Source organism: Anopheles arabiensis, chromosome 2 (assembly GCF_016920715.1).
Source record: "Anopheles arabiensis isolate DONGOLA chromosome 2, AaraD3, whole genome shotgun sequence".
NCBI classification, from domain to species: domain Eukaryota; kingdom Metazoa; phylum Arthropoda; class Insecta; order Diptera; family Culicidae; genus Anopheles; species Anopheles arabiensis.
This window is the reverse complement of record NC_053517.1, coordinates 55,446,874-55,467,420: the sequence shown is the minus strand read 5'-3', so window position 1 is coordinate 55,467,420 and position 20,547 is coordinate 55,446,874. Positions and strand designations below refer to the sequence as shown.

Here is a 20,547-nt window from a genome sequence, read left to right as displayed (position 1 = left end):
CAGTGCAATTTGCTCAAAGAACTGTCAAATTTTGAAAACCGCGTATCTCCGAATCCGCGTATAAGAGGTACCGTGTATCTCGGGAACCGCCTGTACCTATTTTCGGCAGCATTTAAAGTGAAAAATAACTTGTCTACCGTGATTTTAAAATTCCGAACAAGTTAGAATAAATTAAACAAGCATAAAATCTTTAATATACACCACTTTTTCATTGTTTTACTGTTCTGATTCTCTTTATCACAAAACCTGCCGGCTGACAGCAAAGCTGCCGAAAAAAAGCACAATCTATTTGATATTTTGGAAAATACGTATTGAAATGGTGTGAAACTTCGTATATGAATATCAAATAAGTACACTTTCACTACAAAATTGTATTTTGTGAAATTTTTTACCGCATTTGTGCAGAATTTCACGTTTTTAGCTACCCTGCCGAAAATAGGTACACTGCCGAAAACTGGTACAGTTACCCTAGGCCTAGGGTAACTGTACCAGTTTTCGGCAGTGTACCTATTTTCGGCACTAAAACGTTAAACCATTTTGCGTACGGTAAGTGTTGATATTCACATCACACACCATTGTATTTTCAAAATATCAAATAAATTGTGTTTTTTCGGCAGCTTTGCTGTCAGCCAATCGTTCGGCAGGTTTTGTGATTAAAGATCAGAACAGTAAACAATGAAAATTTATATAAAATTTTGTTAATTTTCACGATAAATTATTCACGCTAATATTACACAGTAAATGATCATTTTGACAGCTCAATGTTGTGGGCTCCTGCCGAAACTCGGAACAATAACACACTTTAAATTTGGCTGAATATTCCTTTTAAAATTGATCAGAACACTAAAATGCGTATGTCGACAAATAATATGACCTTTCTTGTACCAAATATCACCAATTTTACGACAAACAATGCACTAACTTAAGAGAAAAATAAATATTTGTAAGCCAGTTCGCACCGTACGCTATAACCATCAAACTGTCAATGGCTGCTCTGTTTAAACGTCGCATCAAAATGGCTGTCAAAACGGGCCAAAATAAGCAACATAAAATTAATAATTAAAGTGGTTTTAAACACCTATCTTAGGAAAGTAAGAGTGTTAAATTGCTTTAAACATTTTTGTACATATTCACATTGATACAAACATTTTCTGACCCGTATTCGCGCTGCCGAAAATAGGAACACAGCCTGCCGAAAATAGGAACAAACTGCCGAAAATAGGAGCAAAATCAATGTTTGCATTTTCACGAATATTTATGAAAAAGGGCTTTGAACCGGCAAATAAAAAATATTGTAACATACTATGATACTTTATCAACCATAATAACAACACTTTCAAGAAAAATAATGAAAAATATTGATGTGTGAGCAATTTTTGTGAAACTGCTGCACTAGCCTGCCGAAAACTGGTACAGTTACCCTATATCGAGTATGGCGTATTTCGTGGAATACATGTATTTGCGGAATTAAGTTGTCAACCATTTTTTCCGTTAATCAACCAGTGTGGTGATCGCAATGACAGCACACTTGACGGCTGTTGTCACACATCAAAACAAAACAACACGACGGCAATCGGCACAGAATAATTGCAAACGATTCCTTAGACATTTTGATTCAAACTTTTTCTCAATAAATCCACATTTTGGAAAATGTACACATTGTTGAGTGGTTTTTATAAGTATCTCACACAGAAGGATGAGTATTGCATATTAATACTGGGACTGGACAACGCTGGAAAAACGGTAAGCACTTACTGTGAAAGTTGATGTGTACACCAATATTTTCAAAACATTCATTATCATTTCTCTTTGAACTAGACCTACCTGGAGGCGGCAAAGACAAAGTTTAGCAAGAACTACCGAGGAATGAACCCGAGCAAAATTACGACAACCGTGGGTTTAAACATTGGCCAGATCGATATTGCTGGCATACGGATGAGCTTTTGGGATTTGGGTGGCCAGCAAGAGCTGCAGTCACTGTGGGATAAATATTACTCGGAATCGCATGCCGTTATCTACGTCGTCGATTCGAATGATCGTGTTCGCATGAATGAATCAAAGGAAGTGTTCGATCGTATGATCAGCAATGAGTATTTATCGGGCATTCCCTTGCTAGTGCTAGCTAACAAACAGGATCTGCCAGATTGCATGGGTGTGCGGGAAATAAAACCCGTCTTCCAGGAGTCCGGTCATCTCATCGGACGCCGAGACTGTCTCGTGATGCCTGTATCAGCGCTTACCGGGTAATTGCTATACTTTAGTTTTTTTTAACCACGTTAGATTCACCACTGTTTTTTACACGTACTGTTGCTCTTTACCTGATTTTTTTTTAGGGAAGGTGTTGACGAGGGTATAAAATGGTTGGTTGAGTCCATTAAGCGCAATTCAATCATTCGACCACCAAAAACGGAAGACACTTGATCGTAATTGAATGTATCAATGCTTTTATTTTTCATGCGTATTACGATTGTGATAAAGCTGGGTGGCGATTCAGAGAAGCTATACAAACCAGAGTGGCAGTTTTTTCTTCAATAGAATTATGTTGTGTATCACACTTACATCATAATTTAAGTTCTTTATTCCAGGAACGATCAATGTCAACAACAACTACTACCAGCTAATAAGAATGGCGAACAGCATTAAAACTATTTTGTTGATGCCAAATTAAAGTCTTCACAGCCTTATTGATGTTTACTTTTTATCATTCTTATATTTATATTTATTCTACACAAAATGTAATGAATATGCACTTACAGATTCTTCCGGAAATATTACCATTTTCTCAATCATTCTCGTAACAATACATACAAACAACGAAGGAAAGGATAAATTTCGTAAGACATACGGTTTTATTGTAGTTGAACTGAACACTTTTTATTTGTCTTGTGATTCTAGTATTATAACGGAACTTTTTACATACTGAACTTAAAACGCTAAATGGTCCTAGTGTAAAAACGTTTCGATATTCTTAAATCCATTCTTACTTTTATACAAAATGTTTATTTGTTTATGGGCTATGCATAATAGTTTATTACACTTACATTACACTAACCTACATTATTACATTATACTAACCTCGAACAATACGCGCACGCATAAACATTTGTATCTGTAGAATTTTGTACATGTTGTACATTCCATATTTAATCTTTTTAACGCCCCTTACCACTCAATCATGACAAATACAATTAAAATAATCCTATGATATGCAATATTGTACTGTGAGAAGATCCGATATCAAAAGCTAGTTAGCATCTATTTGTTTAAACTTTGGCCTTCTACCATGGTAAGTTCTGAAGTTGAATTTCTTGGCCAATCTCCGAATATTATCGATGTTTCGTAATAAAAAATTCAGAACTTGCGAAACTTTTTAGAGGAGACCCATTGTCATCGCCAAATTTCTAAAACTTAATCAAACATTTTGCCATTTTAGATGAGTCAGCAAAAAATAAAAAAAGTAATAAAATAAAATAAAAGTTTTATGTTCCAATTGATTGAAATGTTTTAGCCTTTCAAGATTTTGAAAAGCTTCCAGCGGCCAATAGCCCTCTAGCAGTGAAAAGTCAGCCTCCAGTGGAAAACAAATCTCCTCATTTTTTTGTGGACGCTAGTTTAGGCTGCTCAAGCATCGTCATGAGTACCTTTCCATCGGAAACAGCTATGAATCTAATACCGGAGTTTAGAGGGAATGCAGCGGAACTTGATGCCTTCCTTTATGCCGCAGATCAGACCAAACTCAAGGGCAACGCGGCTGCCTATTTTAAGCGGATAAAAGCGGATACCTGGAATGAGGTAAAAACTCGCCTCTTGCATGAGTTTGGGGATAGTTTGAAATTAAAAACGGTAGGACAGCAGATCGAAACATTGCGGCAAGGAGTAAACGAATCCTTTCCACGCTATAAAGAGCGAGCTGAGTTACTGGAAGGTTACCTTAATGCTTTCGAGCAAAAAACTAAGGAAAATCTTTCGTACTCTAAAAGAATGTTACGATCGCATTTTATTACCGGGCTAAGGAATCGTTCACTTCGCAGCCTTGCCCGCCTTCAGAAGCCGCTTGACTTTGGAGAGTTATTAAATCATTTGATGGAAGAATATCTCAATATAGAAAATGAAGAAGAATTGGAGAGACGGTTGGATGCATTAGAACAGGGCTCGCGCCATTGGCGAATAAACACATTTTCAGGGGATATATCGGATGAAAAAGATTATGGTGATAGGAATTCAAAGGGTAAAGCGCCTCCACCATGGGCTAATGCCGAAGTTTATCCTCCCTCCCATTTCCCTCATCATACAAGTGGAAATGCGGTCTATCCGTCAATGTGGGGACCGACAGCCCCCCCCCCCTAGTCTGCCGGCTTATCATAATTCGTGGGTATCGCCAGCACCTTCTGCACACATGAATTACGGTAATGCATGGGCACCCCCACCTGTTTCATCGTACCCTCTGTGGGGGATGTTTTCAAACAGTTACGGGACACACCAATCTCCGAGTTCGGCGCAGGATGTCCCTGGCCCCAAAAATTACCATTCGACGTGGGCCCCATATGCGGCTAATGGCAATCCAGCCTTTTATAGTAATCACGCTCCCCAAATGCCGCCCCAAGTTTTTCCTTCAAGTAACCATACTATGGAATCCGAAGTTTTAGAGACGGCTAACCAACAAGGATATGGCCAACGGCTCCGAAACCACAATCGTAGAGTCATGTCCGCAGCAGAGCCAAAAAACTAATACCGGGGGTCCGCAGCAAATCGGAACCCCCACAATAGATAAGAACCCTTTGAAATCTCCACCTGACGGTGCTCAGCCCTCCTGTGTACCTGAGGCCGAATGGATCACCTGTCAGGTGGTGCAGGCCCCGGGAGATCTGGACTGTGCAGAGCTATCAACCACTATGAATCCCTCTTATGTATCAAAATTCCTCATTGATACCTGAGCAGCGGTGAGTCTGCTTCGCCGATCAGAAGCCCACAATATCGGCATTAATGATTTCGATTTAGCAGATTGTCCGACTTTAATCGGCATCGGGAACTCGACCGTCCAAACCATAGGCTCATGCCAGATTGATCTATTAGTAGGGGGAGAAATTTTTTTTTCAAAATTTCGTGTCGTTAACGATCTATTTGTTCCTGGATTATTTGGAAAGGACTTTGTTGATGACAGCGCCGCATAATTAGGTCATCACGGCCTGGGAACTGACCGACCGAACGAAAACAATTGTAAGCAAATCTAATGTAAACAATATCGACCAAATAAAAACTGCTGATCGCGATCGATCAGCAGAAAATTAGTATATAAGTTAGGAATAAGCATGAATAAATCGACTTTCAAGCACAAGAACTCAAAGACTAAGTTGTTTGTCTGTTCCAAGCCAAGTCGGACGGTAAAATCCTCCTGTCTTGGCGCTTCCCAACGAGTTCAGACTCGGTGCGGAAAATATATGGTGGCTCCAAAGAGGATTAGTAGAGACCTCGCAACGTACAAGTCGGAGGTTAACTTCCGATCTTGAAACCCAGAGTCGGCAGGAACATACAAGTCGGAGGTTAGCTTCCGATCTTGACGAACGTATTCCTGACCGATAGAGAAAAACAACCGGCGCTCCAACGGAGGAAGGTTCGTAAAAGCGGAAAACATCGCAAATGTATAATAGTAGCCAAAAACGTAAAGTGCAACAAACCAAACGAGTGCAAAAAAAAACGCCGGAAACAGTGCTTAAGAAGTCCAAGGTACAGAGACAGAATTCAGTAAGGCGCCGTACGATCACCGATATATTGTGATTGAATAAAGACACCGGTGGTAAAAAAAACGACGTTCGCTATATCGTTTCGGTCGTAGCACAGGTTTGTAAACAAAACAAAAAGGGTGTGTGTGTGCAGTGAAACGCAACCTCAGAGAGGGCGTTTAAAAACGGACGACCTGAGAACATCTGATCGAAAATCATTACGTAGCGTACTAGTAACAAAGTGCAGTGTAAACAATTACGCGTGTGGCACACATTCGCAGTGAGAACGTAGTAAAACCCACAAGACGCTAACGACCGCGGTTTACGGACGTTCCCGTAAAGCACCGGCAGTGTACTCCAATTACAACAACACAAGTAAATGTGCGGATCAAGAAAAGATCAACAGTTGGGGAGTGTAACAATACGGGACGTGCATACAAAAAAGAAATCTTCGAGCTAAACCGTATCCGGCTTTAGCATTTCCGGGAAACCACAAACATAATGGTGTTGATAAGAGTGCGAACTAGTGGAGTAGTACGTGTCCAGCTTATTGACGTGTGTTGATACGGTGATCGGTAGCCAATGGTCATCGCCCCGGAAGACCCGATTATCCAACGAAAAAGCGTGGCGGCAATACTACCCAAGCAGCGGATTTGAAGGCGACCAGAAGACAGGGGTACTGACGACACCGCGGGGGATCACCTGAAGACGACCTCGAGCAGGACAAGCAGGGGCGTTGTAAGAGCAGCAACGACACGACGACACCCATCCAGATCGGCAGCGACAGCCCAGTTACTTTATCCACCGGCTACGCAAAGTGAGTAGTATGGATATCATATTTAAAAGCAACCCGAAAGGCAATTGCAAGCTATGCAAGAACCCCGATGAATGGGACACACAAGTTAATTGTATCGAGTGTGACAGATGGTTACATCTCAAATGTCTGAAGCTAGAAGGTCCCGTTAAAAAATATGTGTGTCCAAAATGCTACACAATAGCTGAGGAACGCAAGGGAAATAGGGAGGCCTTAATGCAAACAGAGAGGCTACTAAAAGAAAAAACTGAAGCGGAAAAAAGAACTAGAGAAGAAAACGAAAGGTGTGAGAAGGAAATCGAAAGACTAGAAGACATATTAAGAAATGAAGAAATACATAACCAATCCGACACAACTCACCTACAAGACGACCTACAAACACTTACAACAAACGTAAATAAAATGGCAAACTTGGGTTTTGCTCCACGCAAGAAGACAGTTTTAAAACTTCCGGATTTCTATGGCAATTATAGAACATGGCCTCGTTTTAAACTACTGTTCGAAGAAACCACTCGAACAGAAAAAATTACGAATTTGGAAAACCTTACACGGCTCCAAATTCACCTTAAGATGCATTGCGATCCGTTAGCGGGTTGATGTTTAACCCAAGTAACGTGGATGCAATCTTGGAAAGATTGGGGAGGCTATATGGCAACCCAGTTAGCATTTTTAACGCCTTACTAAAAGACCTTATGGTGGTTAAACGGGCATCTTTGGAAAATCCATCTTCGATTATTGAGTTCTGTAACGCACTGAATAACATGGTGGAAAATATGACCATGTTGAACCAAACGGAGTACTTGATGGACCAAAGGCTCCTTACAGATCTGGTCGCAAAACTCTCTCCGGACCTTAAAACCAGGTGGCTCGGGAATTCACTTAACGAGGAAGGTGACAAAATCAAAACCTTGAAAGATTTCAGCAAATGGTTGAAACCAACAGAAGACGTGGCGATCACACTTCTTGCTATGGAAGGTGGTCAAAGAGACAGACCGGCGAGGCTGAATACTCACTATTCAGCCAGCCATCAAATTCTCAAATAAAAGCTGTCTAATTTGCAGCCGTCCTCATGAAACCATATCTTGTTACAAGCTAAAGAATGCCTCAGTAAACGAAAGATGGAAAATGCTGAAGGAGAAAAACGTTTGCACTAACTGCTGCAAATTCTCTAACCATGCGGCCATTAACTGTCGCTCAAGGCCGCAGTGTACAGTGGATGGTTGTGGACAACGACACAACACCATATTGCATGAAGAAAAATTCAACTCAATGGGCGCGGCGTCAAAAGCACATTTAAATTTTCATCAAACCTCGGAACAATACCTATTTCAAGTTCTGCCAATAACTGTCTGTAACGAAAACAACTCCATCGAAACATTTGCATTGATAGACCCAGGATCCTCAACGAGCCTCATGACAGAAAGCCTAAGACAGAAACTAAATCTGCATGGCCCAAGGAAGCCGTTAACACTTTCGTGGACAAATGGATGCAACCAGGTAGAGGATACAAGCACGTCGGTACCTCTGAAACTCAGAGGTCCAAACGGCAGGCTGCTTTATGTCAAGGACATTAGGACAGTAAATGAACTGGACCTACCCACTCGTAGCATCAATGCAAACGTGTTGAAGAGAAAATTTTCCCACTTAAAGACGGTAAATATTTCAAGCTACAAAAATGCTAAACCCACCATTCTGTTAGGACTTCCACATGCTTATTACACGCAAGCTGTGGAGTCCAAATCAGGAGCGCCCAATGAACCAGTGGCACACAAAACACGCATTGGTTGGGTCGTATTTGGAAAGTGCAGAGATGGTGATGCAAAAGAAAATCAACATCTTTTCACAATACAGGATAAGAAAGAGGAGGAAGAAAAGTCAATGAGAGACCTGATGAAAAGGTTTTTTTCAACAGAAGAATTTGGCGAAAGGGAAACCAAATTCACCCCAAAATCAAAGGACCATGAAAGAGCCCTAAGTGTAATGAATGACACACTGAAATATACAAATAATCAGCATGAGATTGGCCTACTTTGGAAAGATCCCAATGTATCCTTACCAAGCAGCTACGCACAGGCGCTAAGAAGGCTCGAAAGTCAAGAACGGAAAATGAAAGGTAATGACGAGATGAAAACCTGGTATAAAAATCAAATTACTGATTATGTTCAGAAAGGTTACGCTCGTAAACTAACACCATTTGAATTGCTGAATAGAGATCCAAAGATCAATTACATTCCCCATTTTATGGTCATCAATCCAAATAAGCCAACTCCAAAACCAAGACTGGTTTTCGATGCAGCTGCAAAGAACGAAGGGATTTCACTTAACTCTACTCTCTTGTCCGGACCAGACGCCACTACGTCAATTTTTGGAGTATTAATCCGCTTTCGCGAATACCCTATCGCCTGTTCAGGGGACATCAAGGAGATGTTCCATCAGATACGGATCCGCAAAGAAGATCAAGTGGCTCAACGATTTTTATTCAGGGATAATCCACGCAACGAACCCCAAGTATACGTTATGAACGTCATGACCTTCGGTGCCACATGCTCTCCTGCTTGTGCCCAGTTCGTTAAAAATGAAAACGCCTTAAAATATAAAGACAAATACCCCACTGCAGTGGAAGCAATAGTAAAAAACCACTATGTTGATGATTATCTTGATAGTTTTCGGACTATCAATGATGCAATCAAGACTATTAACGAGGTTTGCCTCATACATGATAGAGCGCATTTCTTTATGAGAAATTTCGTTTCTAACTGTCAGGAGGTAATAAGAAGCATCCCAGATGATAGATCCTCACAACAAGAGCTGCTGCACATCTCTAATAAAGATATGAATTTTGATAAAATTTTGGGGCAATACTGGGACAAAACAAACGATGTGTTAAGGTATAAGCTTAAGCATACCCCGTGTTCCATAATTTCAAAAGAGAAATGCTAGCCTACTTGATGAAAATATATGATCCATTGGGGCTAGCGGCAAACTATACTACGCAAGCGAAGGTCATCATCCAAGAATTTTGGAAAACAGAACTGGATTGGGATAGCCCAGTACCAGAACGCATAATGGAACAATGGCAAAGATGGAAGGAAAGAATAAAGGAACTAGAACACATACAAATACCTAGATGCTACTCGGTGGCTAGCAATATCGAAGTAACTGAGTTACACACTTTCGTTGACGCTTCGGAGAAAGCGTTCGCAGCAGTAGTGTACTTAAGAACATTAACAGAAAAGGGGATTGACGTAAACATAGTGGCGGCAAAAACGAGAGTGGCACCAATAAAACCACTCTCAATTCCTAAGCTGGAACTTCAAGCAGTAGTACTCGGAGTCAGACTCGCCGAGACTGTTAAGGAGGAACTAAGAATTACCACTGATAGGGACTATTATTGGTCAGATTCCAAAACCGTCCTAGGATGGATCAATGCCGATCCACAAAAGTACAAACAATTTGTGGCGGTAAGAATTGGAGAGATTTTAGATACTACCAATGCTAGTCAATGGAAGTGGGTCTCCTCCGAAAGTAATCCTGCAGACGAAGCAACCAAGGTAGTTACAAGAAAATCTATATGGCTGAATGGCCCAGTATTTCTTAAAAAAAGGGAAATTGAATATAGGGACCCCAAGCTAATCATTACTCATGAAGAAATCCGTCCAAATCTTATGATTAAAACCATAGAGAAGAGAACATTCAACTTTATAAAAACCGAATGGTGTTCAAATTGGCTAAGACTGAAGAGATCACTGGCAATCAATTTAAAATATATAGAATTTTTGAAAAGCAAGGTCAAGCGATTAGCATTTTCCCCGATAGTAGAAAAGGAAAACCTGGATAAAGCAGAAAAACTCCTATTGCAAAAGGCACAATGGGAGATATACGAAGATGATTTAGTTCAGCTTTCACTCAATGGACAAGTCTCTAAAAACAGCACAATAAAGAATCTCAATCCACAAGTAATAGAAGGACTACTACGAGCAAGGGGACGATTAGCAAATATATGCTACCTCTCCGATGACGTGAAACAACCCATAATATTACCCAAGAGGCATCACGTGACAGAATTGATCATACAGCATTATCATGAACGCTACATGCATAAAAAGATGGAAGCAGTTATTGCGGCAATCCGGCAAAGGTTTTGGGTAATCGACCTTAGGGCCGTGGTAAGAAGCGTGATCAGCAAATGCCAGCGTTGCAAAAATGAACGCGCACGTCCCATTGCCCCGATGATGGCCCTTCCAGATCCAATTCCCTTCCAGAAAGCCGAGCCGCTGTGTTCAAAAAACCCTTCACCCATACAGGTGTAGATTACTTTGGACCCATGACAGTGTCAATCGGAAGAAGGGTAGAAAAAAGATGGGGAGCGATATTCACGTGTATGACAACGCGCGCTATACAATTAGAAATCGCTAAAGACTTAAGTACAAATTCCTTCATAATGTGCCTAAAAAATGTGCAGCATAGGCGTGGAAAGATTTGTCACATATACAGTGACAATGGTACAAACTTCGTTGGGGCAAACAGGCAAATAACGGAACTCATCGAAAGATGTGCAACCAACGGTATCAGAGAGAGAGAAGAGAAGGTATCAGAGAGAATGGTCCGAGAGGTCAAGAGCTTGCTGCCAAATAATGATAATACGCCAGAAGAAGTATTAAAATCGGCCTTTATCGAGATCGAATTTATTCTCAATAATAGACCTCTTACTCACATCCCCCTCGAAACTGAAGACGACGAACCTCTCACACCGTTTCACTTCTTGATAGGGTGTTCCGGAGAGGCCGAACCTACGCCAGCCGGGATTTCAGCAGCTGAAGCTAGCAGAAACAACTGGAAGAAGGCACAAGTTATCACCCAAAACTATTGGGAACGTTGGTTGAAGGAGTACCTCCCAACATTAGCCAAACGAGAAAAGTGGATAGAACGCTCAACCCCAATACAACCTGATGACATAGTCGTCTTCCCAGACGAACAACGCGTGGGTAGGTAGTTAAAGGGCCGGGTAGTAGAAGTTTATCCCGCTAAAGACGGGCAAGTTAGATCCGCAAAGATTAAAGTTGAAAACGGCGAATACAAACGCCCTGTTATCAACTTATCAGTACTAGAAGTAAAGGGCAAGAAAATTGCAGACGTACCTTCGTGGGGAGTTAAAAGACCGGTCAACATCGCCTACGTCAAGAAATTAGCTGAACAATTAAAAACTCCTCCTGCAAAAAGGAGGAAGCATCTCGTAAAACCTTATAATGGTCCGGTATCTATGCATTATAAGCCTGTTAGCCGCATGGAAACTAACAGACAATCTTTCAGTTAAACCAGTTGAAGAAGCTGGTATATTCTCGACCACGAAGGAACGCTTCTCTTGAAAAGGGGTGTGTGGGAAACAACCTTCCACACGAAAATACACCCCGAAAATGACACAGAGACTTTACTGACAATGGAGAAAGAGGTGACCACAGTATTCAAGGCACTGAGCGACATGGACACTAATCTTCTAAATTTGAAATTGACATTACAACAAAACATTCGACACGCACTTCAACTCTCACAGACTGCAGTAAAAAGACGAACCAAACGATCTAGCGGCATATTTGGATTTTTGAAAGGTATTCTTTTTGGAGAAGACGATATTGACGAACAGTTAGCCCTCTTTAGAGCTTCTGAAGACCAGAAATTGAAACATATATCGGAAGACATGACTCATAAAATCAAGCAGGGTGACAGACTTAGAATCGAACTTAATATGAAAATAGACCACATGAACGAAGGTATTAAGAGTCTTAATAAAAGCTTCAATGAAAACAAAAAAAAACGTACTCATAAAGCATGTCACAGAAACAATCATGCTAGCTGAAGACATAGTACAATACATTACGACAAGGTATCTAGAGTTAGAAATCCAGCCCCTTAGCATATTCGACTCGACGAAAATTTCCGAGAAGATACAATCAAGGTTACCCGATGGGTATATAATTCTAGACCACCCCCGAATTTCTAGCAAAGAGTTTTTTAGGGGAGAAATAATAGTACATATTGAAAACGTCATCGTTTCGCAAGAGAGATTCGAAATATTCCATATCACTGTAATACCAAACCTAAAAAACTTTACAACTCTGGACTTAGATGAAAATGTAATAGCTATAAACGATATACACTATATATACCCTACAGATATTAGGCGATACAATAGCACTCATCACGTGTCCTCCGATGTAGCCGTTAGAAGAGATTTGGATTGTATACCCTCATCTTTCAGACATATAAAAACAGAATGCTTGTGTGGTATAAAACCAATTAAAAACTCAATAACCAAATTTGTAAAGCTCTCCCAGCCGAACAAAATCCTATACTACTCTTCTCATCCTAACGAAATATACCTCAAATGTAACAAAACACTGACACATCCCGCGACAGACCAAGAACATAGAAATCCAGCCAACCATGAAAATTGAAGCTGTAGAAACAAAAATGTATTTCAAGCCGCTGGCCAAAATACTAAATTTAAGCGCAGAGCAAAAAGAAGAAACGAATAGGGATCAGCTCTACCTCATAATAATTACAAGTACAATAGCCTGCGTCGCCACTTTAATATTAGGAATAACCATAGCATTTATTATCAAACAAGTACGAGCCAAAATGTACACTTTACGCCCCCCGCCGTTTAAACCGTCACCAAATAGTAACCCCTCTACGAGGAATTACGGGGGTCAGGATGTTGATGACAGCGCCGCATAATTAGGTCATCACGGCCTGGGAACTGACCGACCGAACGAAAACAATTGTAAGCAAATGTAATGTAAACAATATCGACCAAATAAAAACTGCTGATCGCGATCGATCAGCAGAAAATTAGTATATAAGTTAGGAATAAGCATGAATAAATCGACTTTCAAGCACAAGAACTCAAAGACTAAGTTGTTTGTCTGTTCCAAGCCAAGTCGGACGGTAAAATCCTCCTGTCTTGGCGCTTCCCAACGAGTTCAGACTCGGTGCGGAAAATATAGACTTGGTACGAAAACACCAGGTGCAGATCTTTCTGGCAAACGATTGCATTAGATTTCCATTGTCAGCGGAACCGCAGATGGATAGCGCAAGCTCCTCAAGAGGAAAATATATTGGCACACGTCTCCCATGTTTGTTAGTTCATCAAAACTTGTTTCATCTGCATCTGTACCTCAAAGAAAACGGGTGGAGAGAAAATAGCCCTAATAAATTCAGCCAATCGGAGGAGCAATTGGATTGCGACCCCCGAGACCTAAAAGGAACCCTTTTGGTGGGAGAGAAAAGAGTACAAGCTTTGTGTCATGCTCTAAACTTACAAAAAGAACAGGTCTTGCTCTGGAAATTATAAAACCCAGCGTTAGCCCCTGGAACGCTCCGGTACTTTGTATAACAAAATCCCCGGATGCGGCAGGCAACCCTCTACATTAGAATGGAAAACAGGGTTTTTTCAAATTCCTATCCATCCTAGAGATGGGGAAAAGACTGCATTCTCCACACCGGCCGGACATTTCGAATTTACACGAATGTCCATGGGGTTACGAAATAGTACTTCGACCTTCCAAATATTGATGAACACGGTGTTGTACACAATCCCAGGTGTTAAGGCAGTAGTGTATTTAGATGACATAGTGGTCCATGGCGGTACGAAAGATGAGCATAATGACAATTTGAGAAAAGTATTATCTGCCCTACGATAACATAATCTCAAACTTGAACCCTCAAATTGTCAACTTCTGCGGCAGGAGGTTAAATATTTGGGGCATATAATAGATCACCAGGGCATTAGACCCGCGGAGGACAAGGTAGATAAGATCGCCAATGCTAAGCCCCCAAGTAGGAGTAGGACCTTGAAGGGTGCAGAATGCAAGTATCATGCAATTGAAAAATAGCTTTTAGCCATTGTTTGGGCCACTCAGCATTATCGACCATATATTTTTGGAAAAAGATTCATAGTATATACTGGGCCTCATCGCGAACGAAAGTCGATAAAATTTATCCGATCGGTTAATTTGCTCGAATCCACCGGTGGAATTTATTTTCAACCGGTGGATAATTTTCTCCACCGGTGAATAATTTCTCCACCGGTGGATAACTCTTTCCGATTCGAGTAGCCATTGATTTTGCCTATCTGTCAATCACACTTCTGTTTACATTTAGAGGTGTTGTTTTGCGGAATGAATAAAATAGTAAATTTTGCTTATTTACGGACCATCTAGTGAAGAATCCACACCAGGCCTTAGACAGTATTGACTGTAGGCCTATTAAAACAATCCGGGTAAAGTGTAAAACGGGTTGTAGGCTGAACAAGTCTAGTTGAAACAAAATCGTATGAACTGGAGGACGAGGTTTGAACCCTTTCTGAGCTTGCCACCTTCACTGACGCTTGTCCTGTGTCATATACCATGTGCGTCCATCAACTCCAGCCACCGCGAACGTTGGATCCGTGAACGTCCGTATTTTACGCCCTCGTTCAAAAATATATTGAAACAACGTGGTACACTTATTCCGTGCAATAAGGAGTGTCCGAAACCGTTCACGGTCTCTCGCCCTCGCCAGTCCATTATCCTGGCCTTAATGACTGACGCCTCCAAGTCATCTGGCCACTTAAATTTAAACCTACTACGCCCTCTCCGCAATTGCGGATTTAACCGTAAGCGGACTGATTGGCCGCAGGAGGCTCCGTAGATATAAAGTCCAGCATATATGGTGTGTACAGTAGTCTCATCACGAAGAGACTCAAAGACTACAGGGGCCCATATATGAGGTATTCCGACCAATACCCCCCACTCCCCCAAGAAAAAAATTAAAGTGTATTTGATTCAAATCCAAGAGATGAAATCTCCCCCCACCCCCTCTCCCTGCACAACACCTGGGACGATCGTTTCCATGCCTTGAACAAGGACCGTCCACTGAAGACTGGCGAGCTTGATACGACAATGAGTGTGCTTCCACACATACGATGATGATTTCATCAGATTTGATAAAAATAAAATAACTACGTTAATATTGTAATCTATGCGATTCAGTATAGCTGCTATTCCAGTGTACATATTCGTTTAAATGGATGAACAAAAACAATTATTGAGTGACGCGTTTGTCACGAGGCGTGGAACTTAGATATGTGTGTGTCAATCCGAACATTCCCGGGCTATATCCTTCCATAAACGACCCAGAGTTTTTGGGAATAGTCCGGATAGTAAAAGTAGACACAACACTTTCGATAGGTGCAAGACAACGCAAACGATTCCGACCGGAACTCGCCGCTCCAACGGATATGAATTGCTTTTAATTTCTTGTACCTAGTGATCCTACTGGTCTTCTCAATCTCATTGCATTTCCGTGTCGGAACCGATTCTAACATGCCATAAGGCCATAACATAAGGTTGTATAAAAGAGAAGGATTAGCAGAAAAGGATTTTTTTGGTTTCTTATTTCTTAGCTTGAACTATAAAAACTAGATACCTGTTATAAACCTAAATTTATGTGTTTTGATTATTTATTAAAAAAAAAACAGGTAAATTTATATTTTCTAAAAAATAATATTTTAGCTAAATCGAATGATAAAACATCTTAAATAACTCAAACAGCGATAAAACATCCTTTTTTGCGAGTTGTGAAACATGGTTTTTAATATTATTTAGCTTTCCACTGTTATATCAACTGGGGTGGAGCAGTAGATATGGCTATCCGACTGAAATGGTTTTTTTATATGAAGTTTTCAACTGCATATCCCACTGCTCGACTTTTTAACCACGTTGCTATGGCGGCAAACACCATTCCACTCCACTGCCAAACCGATCGGTTAGCGAAGATTCTGATTGAGAAAACGCAATTGGATAACATTGGAATTTTGCTAACCGATCGGCTAAATTATCCACTCCGTTATCGACTTTCGTTCGCGATGAGGCCCACTGATCACCGCCCACTTATTTCGATTTTGAAATTGAAGGAGACTTCGCCAACCTTAACGCGCTTAAGGTTACGATTACAGGGAATCGACTGCGAAATTAGGGATAAAAAAGGGAAAGAAAACGTGGTAGCCGATTTCTTATCAAGGCTACCTGACTACGAAGGGAAACCAGAAAATGAATTAACGAACATCGAAGTGATTACCAGCCAGGCGAAAAAGAAACAAGACATCCTGGAGGGAGGGAAGCCGGATGATAGTAGGGATGATAGATGAAAATCATTGGGACGATTTATTATAAATAGAGATTCCGAATGAAGAAACGGAGGAAAAAGCAATTAAAAGAAAAGAAAAAGAAAAAAAGAAAGCAGCAGACAAGCTAGAAGTGCCTCAGGAAGAAGTAGAAACCATTCTGAAAGAATTTCATGATACGCCGCTGGGTGGCCATGTAGGCTCCTGGAGGATGCGTAAACGAATAGCAGCTGCCTATTATTGGAAACATATGAGAAGAAATATAGAAGATTTTGTCCGTAGGTGCGATTCGTGCCAGAAGAACAAAATTTGTAAAGTTAATCGGATGAAAATCCCGAACAAATTAACCCTATGAAAATTACTACCACCGCCTCCGAACCAGGAAAGAAACTATTCATGGATATAGTTGTTTTACCCGAAACAGAAAGGGGCAATCGATACGCTCTTGTGGCCTAACATGACCTCACTAGGTTCCTTACGGTTGTGCCATTAGAGAACCAAGAAGCATCAACTGTTGCCAATGCCTTTGTGGAGGGGCTCATTTGTTGGTTTGGAACACCCGTAGAGTTAGTTACTGATCAGGGCACTAACTTCATGAGCCAATTAATGAGAGATACCTGCAAGATACTGAACATAAAAAAAAACCGCTTACCACCCGCAGGCAAATCTTGTGGAGAGGGCCATACTTCACCTAACTTTCATAGTCCCCTTTTTTTGCCGTTCGTCGTTCGAAAGAATTCTCGCCCGCTACACCAGTAATATTTTTTTAAAACTTACTCCGGGCAATCGTAAACATAATTAAACTTTTTAAAAATTCCTCGATCCTAAAGTACGTAATGGGATATAATGCGATGAATCCATAATGGGAAAAATTCAAGAAATTTTCAAATCAATGTACAATTCAAAAGCAATGAAAATTCGTTATTCTCAATTGTTAGTACAAGATTTGGAAACAGAAGAACAACAATTAGAAAAAGTTTAAGAAGTACATAACTTTGCTCATAGAAATGTTAGAGAAAATTCTATACAATTCATGAAGAAATATTATTTTCCTGGAATACGTAAATTTATATAAAACTTCATTCAAACTTGTGAAATTTGCAAACTAGTAAAATATGATAGAAAACCACAGAAGTCCATTCCAATTAAAACCCCAATACCAACCTAGCCAGGAGAAATAGTTTACATAGACATGTTTGCCTATAATGCAAATAATCTTTTTTACCACATATTTGGAAAAATTTTCAAAATATTTAAAACTCAGATCTATAAAATCAAAATCAATAGCCGATATTAAAGATGTCTTGTTACAGCTTTTATCTGACTGGAATCTCCCAGCAGAAATAGTAATTGATAATGAGTCTCATTTTGTATCAAATGTTGTAAAGCAATCAATATTGAATTAAGGTGTGAAAATATTTAAAACTCCGGTCAATAGGTCAGAAACAAATGGTCAGGTAGAAAGATGCCATTCAACTATACGAGAAATAGCCAGATGCATTAAATCTCTCAATCCTGATATGAGTATCATTTGCCTTGTACAACAAGCCACTTACAAATATAACAACTCTATACATAGCTTCATTAAAGATACTTCCAGAAATATTTGCATTAAATAATTCTCGAGTGACCATCCATTTGCAGAAAGATCTCAAATACGTGAAGAAAGTGATAGGAAAATCGCTAAACTTTTCAAAGAAAAAGAAGAGAAAATAGTCGATCAGGAATATCATCAGACTTATGAACCAGGCAGCATTGCATACGAAAAAAAAATAAAACAAATAATAAAAGAGAGAGTAGGTCATTCAAAATCATTCAACTTATATAATAGATTCTCATAACAGAAAAGTACATAAAGTTAACTTTAGGAAAATATAATTACAAACTAACAAAAAAATGACTAACATTTAACATTTTATCTCTTTTCAGACTCGCCATTTGCGTGTCATTTAAATTGTTATGCTAACATAGGAATTATTAGGTCAAGCACGAGTCAAGACAGGAAATATAATAATCATACATCCAATCAAGATAGATCATTTAGAACAAGTTCTCATAAACAATGATGCGGAATTAAAACACCATGTGAACGATAATCCTGTTTACATTATTATAAAATTAAAGGTTAATAAATTGCATGAAACATTTAATAAGATTAGGCCACACACCAACAGAGAGCGACGATGGGATACTATTAGCACCATATGAAAGTGGATCGCAGGAACACCTGCTACTGAAGATGTACGTGTTATAAGCTCCACTGTTAACTCCTTGATTGACCAAAATAATCAACAAGTACTGATTAACGACGAAATCGATAAACGCTTGTATGACATAACCAGAATTGCAAACAGCGTCAAAAATTATCATCTCAAATCTCGATACAATGCTAAACTATTTAGAAATACTAGCTGATGCTATTTTACTGGCAAAACATGGAATACCCAGCAGTAAACTATTATCTCTTGACGATCTGAAGCAAATGGTTAAGTTTCTAGCACTACATACATGTATCATCTACAGAAGAAGTGTTGATAAGATCTACAGCCCAGGTAACAATGAACAAAACACATATCATATATATGTTGAAATACCTATTTGAATCCAAACATACTTTTGAATACAATTATATTGATTCAGTTATAAAAAATGACAAAAGAATTCTCTTGCATCACAACTATATACTGAAGAATAACACTCATGTGTTTAAATTGTCACAGCCCTGCGAACAAACAGATAATGGTAATTATCTCTGTGACAGCGTACACCTCAACCCATCAAGTAAGTGTATTCAAAAACTAGTACATGGATATCATTCCGATTGTACTTATGGAAAAGTATATTTCGATGGAATAATTAAACGTATCCATGATGACATTATGCTCATTAACAGTGCTACAGTCAGAATTTCATCAAGTTGCAACAATGACACGCAATTTCTCACAGGCTCATATGTAATACATTTTGATAAATGCAACAACTATATCAACGGAGAAGAATTTCCAAACCTTGAAATAACAATACCGAACAAAGCATTTCAACCAACACTGGGGTTAATAGCAACAGAAATCGACGTCATCGATATACCACCAACAACATATCTAAACAATCTCATAATTGTGCATAGAGAAATGTTGAAAAAATCAAACTAGAACAAATCTTTGTCATGGAAAGTTATTGTGTTTGGATCAATAAGCGGTTCGATTGTGTACATTGTATTTATCATAACAGCCATATTGATACATACACATCAAAGCCTGAGGTTCCAATTGCCATCTGCATCAAGGGAAACAACATAAAGTAAACAAGAGCATCTAGCAACTTTGAGAACAAAGTCATTTAAGAGGAGAGGAGTTAGCGAGACACCAGAACCGAAAGCAACATTGTAGACCATTGGAACCAGCATCATGCACCAACATCGCACGAACATCCGGTCAACATCTAATATAAACAACTAACCATAGAAATAACCATAACAATGTAACATTCAAAACCAAGCATAAACATAACACAACATAGTATGTGCATTGTCATGTAGGGAAATCAATCTATATAATAAGAATTCAGGCCAAGACAGTTAGGTCTAATCAAGATCTTAGACTCAGAACATGTGCGCGACAAATGGGTACAATAAATTTTTTTTTTATATAACAGTTTAAACGCGTGTGTTCTTAACTTGTAGTCCCAGCTTCGTCCGTCGCGACAGTTTCTTTGAGGTGAACTGATTTTTCAGGCTGTAGAATGATAGGTTGGTGAGGGGGGGAGGTGGGGGGAGGTGAGTGCTACCCTTATCAAATTTCGTAATTGCGACATTTTAATCGATAGAAAACCTTTTTCCTATGTAGATATTG

General features: G+C 39.7%; 1 protein-coding gene across 2 annotated transcripts; it reads left to right on the top strand.

Annotated features, from left to right (window-relative positions):
• Positions 1-1,524: 1,524 nt before the first annotated feature.
• On the top strand, positions 1,525-2,684 carry LOC120894100 (ADP-ribosylation factor-related protein 1). 2 transcript variants are annotated; one of them, XM_040296479.1, is made up of 3 exons: positions 1,525-1,743; positions 1,819-2,243; positions 2,339-2,684. In XM_040296479.1, exons 1-3 carry the CDS (start codon positions 1,651-1,653, stop codon positions 2,343-2,345), a joined length of 525 nt encoding a protein of 174 aa, XP_040152413.1. In that variant the 5' UTR covers positions 1,525-1,650; the 3' UTR covers positions 2,346-2,684. The 2 variants fall into 2 exon arrangements, with proteins under 2 accessions (XP_040152413.1, XP_040152412.1); XM_040296478.1 differs by having other exon boundaries at positions 1,527-1,743; positions 2,334-2,684.
• Positions 2,685-20,547: the final 17,863 nt, after the last annotated feature.